Source organism: Taudactylus pleione, unplaced genomic scaffold (genome assembly GCF_031769625.1).
Source record: "Taudactylus pleione unplaced genomic scaffold, aTauple2 ptg000005l, whole genome shotgun sequence".
NCBI classification, from domain to species: Eukaryota; Metazoa; Chordata; class Amphibia; order Anura; family Myobatrachidae; genus Taudactylus; species Taudactylus pleione.
Genome location: NW_028284408.1, coordinates 4057304 through 4070145, shown reverse-complemented (window position 1 = coordinate 4070145; position 12842 = coordinate 4057304). Strand labels below are relative to the sequence as shown.

The following is a 12842-nucleotide window of genomic DNA, read 5'->3' as shown; positions in this document are numbered from 1 at the left end:
GCCTAGAGGTTAGGTGATCGCTTTGCAACAGTGCTTGTCCCGGGTTCGAGCCCTGGAAGAGAATATTTTTTTTTTGGCACTGTCTGCTCTGGACACTATAGTGAAACTAGTAGTGGGCTGTTTAAAAGTGAGGCATTACAAACTGATTGTGCGTTTAAAACCGCAAACTTGTGGCAATGTCGGCACATCAGCGCTGTGGTAGCTGTCAGATCAGGGGGTTGCAATGGGATCTCGGGCGCATGCCCAGTGGAGCATCTCCAAACGCCAGTGGCGTACAGAGGATCATAGTACTACGCATGCCCAGTGGGTCGGGAGTCACACACAATGGGATCTCTGGTGCATGCCCAGTGGAGGGGTTGCAATGGGATCTCTGGCGCATGCTCAGTGGAGGCGCTCCATACGCCATGTAGCGCTATGCCATAGCGTATGGAATATCATAGCACTCATGCCCAGTGAGTTGGGAATTACATTGCGGTTGAAGTTGCACAATTGCGGCACTGTCAGCGGTGTCCCAGACTTCGACACTATAGTGATTTCATGACTTCAGAAACTGGTAGTGGGCACTGTTTGAGAGAGAGGTCTCTGTATTACAAACTGATTGTGCGTTTAAAACCGCAAACTTGCGCCAATGTTGGCACATCAGCGCTGTGGTGGCTGTCAGCTCCGACGGGTTACAATGCGATCTCAGGCACATGCCCAGTGGAGGGGTTGCAATGGGATCTCTGGCGCATGCCCAGTGGAGCCACTCCATACGCCATGTAACGTTATGCCATGGCGTACGGAAGATCATAGCACTGCGCATGCCCAGTTGTCTATATTACATACTGACTGTACGTTTGAAGTTGCACACTTGCGCCACTGTCAGCGCTATCCCAGACTTCCACACTATAGAAATTATGACTTCAAAAACTGGTAGTGGGCTCTGCTTAAGAGAGGTCTTTGTATTACAAACTGATTGTGCGTTTAAAACCGCAAACTTGCGGCACTGTGGTGCCTGCCAGCTCCAGGACTTGCACATGGGATCTCCGGCGCATGCCCAGTGGGTCGGGAGTCACGCACAGTGCAGTGCATCGGGTCCCTTCCCCCAAAGCAAACAAGAGACTTTCATTACCATAATAAAGGATGCTGTTAGCCATTTACTGTAAGCAGTCAGCTCTGCCCTTGTGTCCTGAAAAGGCTATGAAGGGTGACCACTGCCAAGGACACCAGCCCCCATCTGCTAGGACGGAATCGGTATGCAATACCGCTGGTTGCATGGCCGGCAGCTCGATTCCCGGCAGAGTCAGGCCGACAGCGCTGGAAATCACGATCGTCCCCAGGTAAGTATGAACTAACCTAACCTACCCGCCCTCCCAAGTGCCTAACCCTAATCCCCCCAAGTGCCTAAACCTAACCCCCCCCTTCCCCACTGCATAAACCTGAGTCCCCCGGGGGGTGCCTAACCCTAACCCTCCCCGTAGCCTAACCCTAACCTCCCGGGTGGGGGGGTGCCTAACCCTAAGTCCCCCCCGGGAGCCCTAAACCCAATCTCCCCCCCCCCCCCCGCGGCTGTCGGCTCACGTCGCCCTGCATCCCTACGATCGGGATGCCAGGCGCCAGTCTCCTGGCGTCGGTGAAATGAGCCGCGTCTACATCTAGATGCCGGTCATTTCACCCTCGCCGTGATATGACAGTCGGGAAGTATAATGTCAGCCGGCTTCCCGATTGCATCCCGCTAGGACAACTAATGTGCACACTTGCGGTGACGTCGCTGTAATGTGTACAATACAATGTCTAGTGCATTGTGGTTTCATGTAAAATACAGTACAGCTGGGTGGCATAGAGTAGCATAGAAAAGGCAGGTGGTGGGAAGTTGAGGAGATTCTACTGTATCTCAGTAAACTTGCTTAAGAATATTGAACTTCAATTGCTCGATATTTATGCCATGCTGCGTGTGCGTCAATACCTGTATGTGTTGGTATAAATGACAGAATTCACACACCAAGTGATTTCTGTGTAATCCTGTAGTGAAGATTTAAACAAAAATAACAATAAAAAAATTCAAAATTTGTAGCCTTCCAGGCTACGAACCCGGGACGCCCACACTGCCTTGCGTTCTCCTAACCACTACACCAAAGATGCCTGCCATACCGAGTGAGGCACCTGCATAGTACGTCTTGAGTGCATCGTACGTCTTATCGGGGTTGTTAAGATGGCAACTAGATGACACAGGTGGTTTAGTCCAGGCCAGCTTCTTCTCCTGGTGAAGTGGAGAGACCAACCTCTCTCCAACAATCAGGAAAAGGAGCTGGCCTATAGGAACGTGAGAAGGGCAATATTGGCCCGATATGGGCACCTACATACACCCCTGCACAGATGCATATTCCAATGACCCCTCTCAAAACAGAGCCCAGTACTAGTTTCTAAAGTCATGAAATCACTATAGTATCCAAGTCTGGGATACACGGTGTGTGACTCCAGCCTGACTCTACTGGGCATGCGCAGTACTATGAGACGCTAAACGCCATAGCGCAACTCACAGGGCACTAAGTGGGTACTGTATGGAGCGCCGTACACCACTTTCTTGAGCAAACAGTGCATCAGCAGTACAGTGGCATAAAGTAGTATAGAAATGCCAGGTGGTATGAAGTTGTAGACAATGTATTGAGTTCAGTTGGCTTGGATAAAAATACTGAACTTCAATTGCTCGGTGTACAGTGTACAGTATATGCAACTCAGATACTGTATTTGTATACTGTAAATGACAACTCATACACCACTAAGTCCTGTAGTGAAGATTTATAAAAATAAAAAAAGTGTCCCTTACCAGGTTTCAAACCTGTGACAGCCACTCTTGCAAGCCGATTACTAAACCTCTAACCCACAGTCGCACCTGTTGTATACAACCAGCAGTGCACAAGTGTAGTGCGACTAGCAGGGCGCTACATGGCGTATGGAGCAACATACTTCAGTAGCTGGGCACATCTAGTACATATAATGTATTGAGTTCAGTAAGGGTTGGATTACAATACTGAACTAGTGAAGATTAAAAAAAAAAAAATATTCAAGATCTCGAACAGGCGGGACAGGCAGTGTATCAAGGCGGATCACCCAACCACTTGCCCACAAGCCTGTCCTATTAAGGGCTGCACCTGTCGTGTATGTGATGTGACAGAGACCAGTTTCTGAAGTCAGTATAGTGTAAAAGTCTGAGACATTGCCACAATTTTGCGTTTTCAAATGCACAGTTTGTAATATAGAGACCACACTTTTAAACAGCCTATTACTAATTTCTAGTCATGAACTCACTATACAGTACTCCGGGATGCAGTGTGTGTGACTCCCGACACACTGGGCATGCGCAGTAGAAATAGACTCGAAACGCCATACCGCGACTAGCAAGGTGCTACATGGGTACTGTATTGGAGCACCGTACACCCCTTTCTTGAGCACACAGTGGCATAAAGTAGCATAGAAATGCCAGGTGGTGGGAAGTTGTGGATAATGTATTGAATACTGAACTAGTGAAGCAGTGAGGCTAGGCATTAACCCTGTAGCCCACACGCCTCAGCCCAATACTACAGTAGTTCCTAAAGTCATGAAATCACTACAAAGACTAATGGTGCCCATACATATGCGACGGTTCGCCACGATGCAGGGCTGCGATCTGAAATTTCCGATCGCCCACCATAGATATTCTGCAATCCGTCGCTGGATCATGGACATTTGACAAGTTGGATTCTGCGATCCTGTGATGCCGGGTTGCAGCATCGCGGCAATCCATCTCTGATGTATGGGGCCCATAAGTCTGGGGCAGTGCAGGCAGTACTTACTTGCCGCAAGTGTGCAACTTCAACCGCACAGTCAGTGTGTAATACAGAGCTGTGCGTGCATGTGAAATATTTTTATATAAAAGTAGAGGACTCACACACTTAATGATTTCAAACTTTATTATACATTCTTCTACAGCCCTGATTCCATGTGGAAAACGCTGTACTACTGTATAGTGTACCGAATCACCGCTTCTGTCATACAATCATCGGGCGGTGATACAGAACATGCATTGGAAATCAGACGCATGCGCTGTGTAGTTTAGGAAAATTGACACCTGGTGGACAAAGTTGTATTACACTTTGTTATGACTTTTTCCAGCACTACACTACGAAACTTTGTGTGGCGCGACTCATGGCGTAGTGTGTGGCTTGCATGCATGGCACGCTACATGGCGTATGGAGCAACAAAATAGCTGGGCACATCTGTAGATAATCATTTCATGCATGTATTTTAGGACCCTAGCACATGCAAATCAATAACGGTTAAAAAAATTTAAAACATCATGCACAAGTTAGTTTAGCAAAACAAAAGTAAAATAACCTTACCACATCATCTGTCAAGTTTCTTAGTTTGTTTATTTGCTGTGTAAGAAAGAGAAAATTTACATGTAAATTACATGTTGAATCAAGTTAAGGAGAGATCAGTCCAGTATAACCACATGCTAGCTTTAAGAAAAACTGAAAAGCAAATTAAAGTATCCTACTTCACATCTGAAGATAACCTGAGCACTAAAATTGCTGCCATCATAATCTGCATGTACAACTGCACTCCTGATTTACAGAGCACCAGACACACGGTATTGTTTTCATATATGGTGAATAGAAATATTAAATTTTTAGGTGTTTCATCTATAAACTAATTATGTATTTACTGTGCGCTTTGACCAAACAATAGATGAAAAGTAGAACGATGAGCTGCTGAATGTTTTCTGTGACCCCCAATTCTCCACTCTACCCCCAATACATTATCTTCTAGACCGTATGAGGCTTTGTTGTTTTTTTGTTTTTTTTAAACGGTCTGTCCAGGAATGTAAAGGTCTCAGTAGAATAAAACAAAAATTGTCAAGAAACATTAAATTTAGTATTTTCTTTATAATGATGAACTTGTCTTTTATTACTAGGGGGCAATTCAATTCTAATGTGGGAATTTAGCTCCCAGGCTAAGTGTCGGAGAGCTATTCAATCAATTCCGTCGACTAGCCCCTGAGGTGTGAGCAGAAATTCGTGTTAGGGCTTTGTGGCTGGTCGCGAGTGCCAGGCACACCATAACTGCATCGCGCCCGGCAAATAGCACGGGAGCTGCTTAACGCGGCTAATCCCACGCATTCTCAAGAAAAACAGTGGTAAATGTGGGAATACATTGAATATCTCTCGAGCTCAGCTAAATTCCTGAGTAAGAATTGAATCGGCCCCATATACTGTGATCAGTTCCCTATTTGATGAGAACTTATTTTCTTTGTCAAAATAAACACATGTACATCATGTTAACCACCTTATTCTCTCACATGTTTCACACACTGCTAGCTATGGCCTTATAGTGTGTTATGTGATTTTCAGTTGAAACTCGCTATTCCTCCAAGCGTTAACCACAAGTGATATCTAAATTCAGAATATCACCAGGATTCTGGCTCCTTGAAGGTAGCCTTATCATACAGATCCTGTGAAGGCTGATTCAATCACATATACTCACACATTCATACAACAGTTACAGGATGACTTTTTTTTTTTTTTTTTAAATAAACAGTATATATACACATACACACACACACATATATATATATATATATAATTATATACACAAAGAGTACTGATAGTAGCGCTAGTTCCTATATGGATTCTGTAGGCATCACAGTCCTTTTGATGGATTGGTTAGTGTTCTACTATAGTCCCGTTGTCACGGTGGCTGCTCACAGTTCTCCAAAAAGGATCGTTGTTGTGCGGTCCCGAAATTTATGAAAATACAAGAGGTGAGAACGAGCGCCTTATAGTATAGTAAGTTTTGTAATTGAATGCACACTTATAATAAATTACAAAGCGTACCGTATGTGCCTAATAAACAGGCATATAATGATATGTTCCTGGTCTGCAATTAGACGTTCCTTTTTAGTGTAGAACTTCCCTCCAGGTTTGGGATGGTTAATAAGGCCACAAAATTTATGAAAGTAGAAGAGGTGAGATCAAGCGTTTTATAGTGTAGTAAATTATACCATCAGCTGTACACTTATAATAATTTATAAAGCGTACCGTGTGTGCCTAAAAAATAGGCATATATTGAGGTATCCTTGGTCAACACCCTCACGTCCCTTTATAATATGGCACAGTTAATTCACTCCAGGTGGGATTATAAATGGGGAGAAAAAGATGCTTGCATAGAGCAGTATATTATAAAAAAAAATGTAATTACACACACATAGCACAAAAAAAAAAAAACACAATTACAATTTAAAGATGATTTTAGAGCTTATCTGTTTGTTATAGCAGTCCCAGATAGCGGGGGTCACCACAGCCTCAACGCGTTTCGTTCCTACTGCCTCTGCGGCTGGTCTTCGTCAGGAGGATATTTGCAATACAAGTGGAGAGTATTCAAGCATATATACCCTGTCTAAATAACCCCTATTGTCCATAGATGGCACATCCGGTTTTCGGAGGTCCGGTTGCCATTTTGGATCTTAATACGCATGCGCGGCACTCGTGAATATCGCGGGACTTCCCGCTGTATGTGCAGAGCATAGATCTCTACTTAATATCACTCCTGTGGAGTCAAGGTGCCTCGCGCATTCGCGGGATAGTGTTTTGTGGCACCCGCAGGATGCCAGCACGAGAGACCATTAGCTTAAGAGTCTCCCTGTTAACCTATACCTATGTATAGGAAAAATGAAAATATATTAGTAGCCATTTTCAGGTACCCCAAATTTAACCTTGGTAGTTATTTTTCCGAAAACACATTGCTTTCTATCATTTTTCCACACATATGCAAATAACAGCCCATTGCAATAAAATAAGTTCACTAACTACATTTATTAGGGCTACTAGTATGTATTGATTCCCAGGGTCACTGAAGCTTTTTATGGGGTACAAACTGATTCTCTCTCCCCCCCCCCCCCCAAAAAAAAAGGAGTTCCTTTTTGCTAGTTTTGCTTTGGAGAACATTTGCCTATCCGCGTTTTTGCATGTTTTACAATTGAATAAGGCAAAAAAACGGGGATGCGCATGTAGAGAACATTGTGGCAAAACAGGCGTATGAGACTAATACAATCCGCTTTTCACCAAACGGCACTTTTTACAGCTAAATTAATTTGGCCCAAAGTTTTCTAGGCAACAACAGTATAATAAAGAGAGAAAAACACTACACTGATTCAGAATCAGACTATTACAATTCCTGTACACAGAGAGTAGAAACAAATCATTCTGTCACCAGGCTGCACTGCCATCTTCACATAGGCTGGATTTTGTGCCTGCCTTCTTTATGTGCTGTTATTTTTTTGACCTGGCAGCCATTTTGCTCTAGTAGAGGTTCGGAAGCAATGCACTCAGGAGAAAAGAAATAGAAGTATAAAGGCTTTGGAGTCAGAAACTTGACGACCAAAAGAATAAAACCAGCATAAGGACACGCAAAGAATATTGGTAAGAAATCATCCAAGGGGCACCCTATCTCCCATCTAAAGTGACGGGAGTTCAGGGTGCGAGAGTAAATTGTACATATTACACATGTCGTGCCCAAATAGACAGGGTTAAGCCGCGTAAAGCGGCTAAACCCGCCTAAAGACCTGTTTTGGGCACCTAAACTCCCATTTGGGTGCCCAAAGTGTCGACTTTTTGCACATCTCTGCTAGTCTGCCAGTGGGCACTGCGAGCAGAAATGTGGGCACCCGGCAACTTCAGCCGTTGAATTCCCCAAAGTACAGTGAGATCGACAGGGAAATAAAATTATTCACTAACTGCAGCAGCCTCGCCCCTGATCACATGATTGTTTATATTAGCAAACCAGCCATTAAATGCAATATTTATTTCCCCCTAAGCAATAGGGTGCCACCAATTTCTATAATGGTAAAAAATTATTTTCAGTTGAACTCCACCAACAAAAAAGTAAAAATAAACATATCTAAATGCCACCAAACAACTTTGTACATAACACGTGTTCTGCAACTATACAAAAGTGATGTACAGCGATAAGTGAGATGGCAGATCAGGATAAATAAAGTAGAAGAAAGTCTTTCCAACGTTTATCTCGACAGTCCCGATGATGCTTTTTTCATAAAACCACCAGAAGAGCAGTACCAGTTCTGAAATAAGGACTTACTGCTAATATGTGATTTTACTTATTGACAAAGACCATCATACGGTTTGCCCATTAGATATTCTTTCACAAAACTTCTTTTGGAGTCAGAATATGGTTGTGCAATGCAATCTGACCAGAGAGAAAAAGGAGCAAAATAATAGGCACATTGGGATTTATGCAACAGCACTGTGGCCAGATTCTGGCAAGTCTGGCTGCATTTTTAAAGCAGCATTCATTTAAAAGGCAACATCATGTTAGTGTTTATTTAATTAAATAAAAAACACAATTATTGATGTACGCTCATTGTGGGGCCTCATGACATATGGGTAGGGCCTCAGAGCAAGCATTTTGTGTTGTCATATTTTGGCATAATCTTATATGTTTATTATCGAAGAGAGCTTTAGCAGGCTTTGCCAACATTCTCAGCTCTCTGACTATATCAAATTACGCAACAACATTGACTTCTTTCTTCGAACTGTGTCAAAATGAAGACTTTGCAAGGACCCTGCTGTTCTGTGAGCTGCCAAAATATATTACACATGGAATGCTTCTTGAAAAGTTTTTATGTGCAGAAAACAGGGAGTCGCTGTACATGGTCATCCTGGTATCAGAGCAACAGAAGCTCTTGGCCGTGTTTACATCCGACAAATTTTGAATGCTTCCATCTCCGAAGTTTTCTTTACACAGTTACAGGTCCTACTTCCTTCAAAGACCTTAGGACTGTTGATGGGGAAGTTTGTCACACTTTTCGTGAGGCCTGCCTAAGGAGAGGTTTGTTGGAGGATGAGGTGTAAACAAACATTCTTAAAGTCCCGGGCAACACAGGGTACTCCAGCTAGTACTTGACAAAAAGAATAAATGGTATTGGTAGTAGTGTACGTCACTTATTCCACATCTAATCAACACACACAATGATTATCCCGATAACCAATCTAATGTTAAAGAAGTACAGTAAATCTTTGTACAAAGAGCTATTACTAACTTTAAATCAACGCCTTGCTTTATTGAACACACAATGTGTAAACTCATTTTACATACCTAAATAATTCATATGTAAAGACATTGACCAATATTATACTTTTTTTTTAATTCAATAATTTGATTTTTACAGTAAAACAATACAATTGACCATATATTCATTCCATTGCAAATTATGCCTGACAAAACCATCAATATAGAACACAGACGCGAAGCAGATTGAGCACACTTTAATAAAAGGTACATTACACACAGTATATATCAGAAAGAGCCAGGGTTGGGACAAAAAAAAAAAAAGTTTTTTTTTTTTTTTTTTTTTTTTTAATTCAAACCATTTTTTAGTTTCAATTTTTTTTTTGTTTAGGCTAGTTTTTTTGCATTAATGTTTAAATGAAAAAATAAATGAATCTCACTATGTATTAGAAACATTGATCAATCACGTTTTAATTCTTTCTAACATTAACAAACCAAAGTTATTAGGGTTTGATATGATTTCACATCTTTCAATAAGACCAATTTTAGACTAAACATAGTTAAAACATGCAACAGCACTTTTCAGAAAAACACACAAATACAATAAATAAAGCTAAGCATTAGAACTGGAAATGTCACTGGCATTAAACATTTTGAATAAAAAAACGCTAGTTTGGAGACCTTTTCAGTGCCCAGTCTGTTTCTAAGCTTTGAATGAACTAAACTGAAAGAAGAAAAAATTCTTTCAACACTAGCTGAAGATGCTTGAGCAGTCAGAAGTTGTTAAATAATGGGAAATACATTGGAGTTAACTTTTTTCAATTGCGCTTATTTTTTTGCTCGTCCACCATTCATAAGATGATACTTGTGACACCACAGAGACAAAGTCTTTCTTTCTAGCACTCAACTCAATAGGACTGAAGGTTTTGAATTGAAATACAAAAGATAAACATGGAGATTAAACCATGAGGTGTTTTCTCTGTGTAGTGCCTGTTTTATGTGGTGGTGTTTACTCTAAGATTGAGAATGTTAGCTGAGGGTTTTTTTTCCTGCCCTACGGGATTGATGGCAGGGTCAGTTTTAGCTTGATGCAAGGCAGATTTATCACTGCTCTTATCTGGTTCATTCTCCCTATATCTTTGTAGTGTGTGTGATTTCTGAGTAAGCTGAACCAATGCAGTAAAAGACCACAAGCAACAACAATGTGGAACAATACCAGTCAGTGTTGTGCCTGTAGTCACAGCATAATTTAAAAAAAAAGTGTTTTTAAAGAAAAAACATTGGTTTAAACCAGCCAAACCTGGAAAGAGCAATAAGAAAATATCTCATTAATATAGCTTTTCAGCTCACCTACAAATATGAGATAACAAGCGTTTAGAATATACATAGAGAGTTAATGTGCTCTGGAGAACAGATTAAAGTCAATCTCACAGAGTAAAATTGACATTATTTTAAATGGCATTATTCCCAATAGAAAAAACCTAAAATATATTTCCAACATTAAATAACAATGGCAGACATAATAAAGCAAATAATATACAAATAGAAAATACAGTCAGGTGATAAATAGAAGTGAAAGACAAATAGGAATTATAGCAGGATATAGAAAGCCCCTCAGTCACAGTATATTGATAAGCAATAAGAGCCCACAGGCGCCATATGAGCTAACACACCAATTATTAAATATAAATGACTAGTACTAGAGGCACAGAAGGGTACATGAGTATCCCGCATCTTAAGCCTGATATAAAGGAATCACAACATAATACACAATAAAATTAACAATTCCAATAATTTGTCAAAAATCTAAACAAAACAAAACCCTCCAAAACAAGCCACCCCACAACCACCCACCTTGTATGGCCTATCCCCAACCCAGGCATACTTGGATCCCAGTTTCCCCTTACTAACCTACAATAGCCTAACCCATAAATCCCCCCCACCCACACAAACAGGATAGTAAAACACGTAACTGACTGAGGCAATAAATTGTTGCCCTTAGCTAGGCTAGACTAAACCCAGACCTCCAGCACTATAAGGATGAAACATTTTTCTCAGATATAATGCTTGACATGTTTATATATTAGATTAAAAACACACACACACACACACACACACACACACACACACGAGAGAGATATTAATAACAAAACATATAAAGTGACGAATCACGAAAACAAAACAGGGGGCTTCAAATTATTAATCTGGCCAGTCCTCGGGGTCCAGTGAAGGTATAGGCTTAGTTCCCTCTAAATTCACCCAAGGACACATAGAAAGGTACAGAAAATACTTTAAAGATGTATCCTGAAAGTATCCTTCCTCCCGAGATTACACAGAAAAAATATAAAAAAATCTTAAATGGTAAAGCCCGAAGCCTCGATTCCTCCATTAGAAATTTAGAACAAGTCTTTGGAAAATATGCAGCGAACTCCAAACGCCCAGGGTTTGATAGGGTATTCATCAGAGGTGAAGACACATCCCTAGGTGAAGATAAGCCCATAAATTGTGCTGTTTTATAAGCCATATGGCAGGTAACCTTGTCGCTTGGGGACATATTTATCACATCTCCAAAATTAGTGACAAGTCTATGTGTGGAGGCAGCAATAGCTCAACAGATCAGCTGCAAGGAACTGGACATTTGGGAGATAAATAACCACGAATATATAGAGTGACTAAGTAGATACAGATAAGACGGTGGTGGCTAGCACACCACCTATGCTCACCAGCAACAACTATGTAATGCAGTCAATACCAAAGTCTATTATTATAAGAAGTGGCCGCCACCATCTGTTTACCGGAGACAGGGACCAGGAACAGATTCCCTTAGATTGTCAGAAATTACACAGCAGGAGCCAGCCACGACACTCCAGGACATACAAGCAGATCTTCGAGTTTGAAGCATAGGTTTAGGGACTCCCGGGGGTTCTAAGGGTTAGGCACCCTCCCCTCCCCCGGAGGGTTAGCGTCAGGGTTAGGTCTAGACTATAGAGCGCTGATGGACCTGTGACGTCACACCCACGTGACCCGGCCTGAAAGGGGGAGGGGCGGGGATGCTAACGGGAGACCAAAAGTGTCCCCTCGTGGGCTCGCTGCGCTCACCACGCTTCGGGCACGCTGCGCTCGCCACAAATATTTATTCCCCCTCTATGCCCTAGTGGATGGTACGGCAGGAGCGGTCCAGCCTCCTGCAGCGGTCACATGGTGGATACGTCACAGAGGTCCTTTCTCCAACTAGGAAATAGCAGCAACCTTAGCGTCAGGCACCCAGGGGAGGTTAGGTTTAGGTACCCCCCGGGAGGGTTAGGTTTAGGATGAAGGGAGCAGTGTTAGAGAATACGTGCTATAGCACGTATTATACCCGGTTTCAAAGACTAGGGACTCACTTTAAAAGGCCGACAGGGATTGACAGCGGCACAACGCGTCTCCGGGGACATGACCCAGCCGCACTGCACACACATAATAAAGCTGTCAACCAAATAGGCGCCGGTAATAATAGGATGCCCCCGGGCGGCAGGGGGTGCTGACGCGCTCCCCCGGGATTCCATAACAATAAAGGTGGTAGTGGCGTCACCATGCTGGGCATTGCACATGTTGCTCTGCCCAGCGCCGGCAGCAGTCCCAGAAGCAGCAGCAGTACTAGTAGTGTGCGGTGGCCGGTGATGACTCACCATTACGCAGCACTTCTGCTGTGTGTGTAACGCTGGGCTTGTGCAGAGTCATCGTGCTGTAGCTTTATAGCAGATCCCGGCAGCTTCTGCTACGTCAGGAGCTGCTCCTTGTCTGCTGAGCGAGGAGGTGCA

At 42.6% G+C, this 12842-nt stretch overlaps 1 protein-coding gene across 6 annotated transcripts in view; it reads right to left on the bottom strand.

The window, feature by feature from the left end:
• Positions 1 to 12842, bottom strand: part of DIAPH3 (diaphanous related formin 3) — a 786386-nt gene that overhangs the window by 694598 nt on the left and 78946 nt on the right. For 4 of the 6 annotated variants that reach the window (XM_088481432.1, XM_088481243.1, XM_088481363.1 and 1 more), the window contains exon 2: positions 4359 to 4394. The exons of the other annotated variants lie outside the window; for them this stretch is intronic. Coding sequence is in view for 3 of the 4 variants with exons in the window: in XM_088481243.1 (XP_088337369.1) it covers positions 4359 to 4394 (36 nt within the window). In the remaining variant the exon portion in view is untranslated. The remainder of the gene's footprint in view (positions 1 to 4358; positions 4395 to 12842) is intronic. 6 annotated transcript variants of the gene reach the window in all.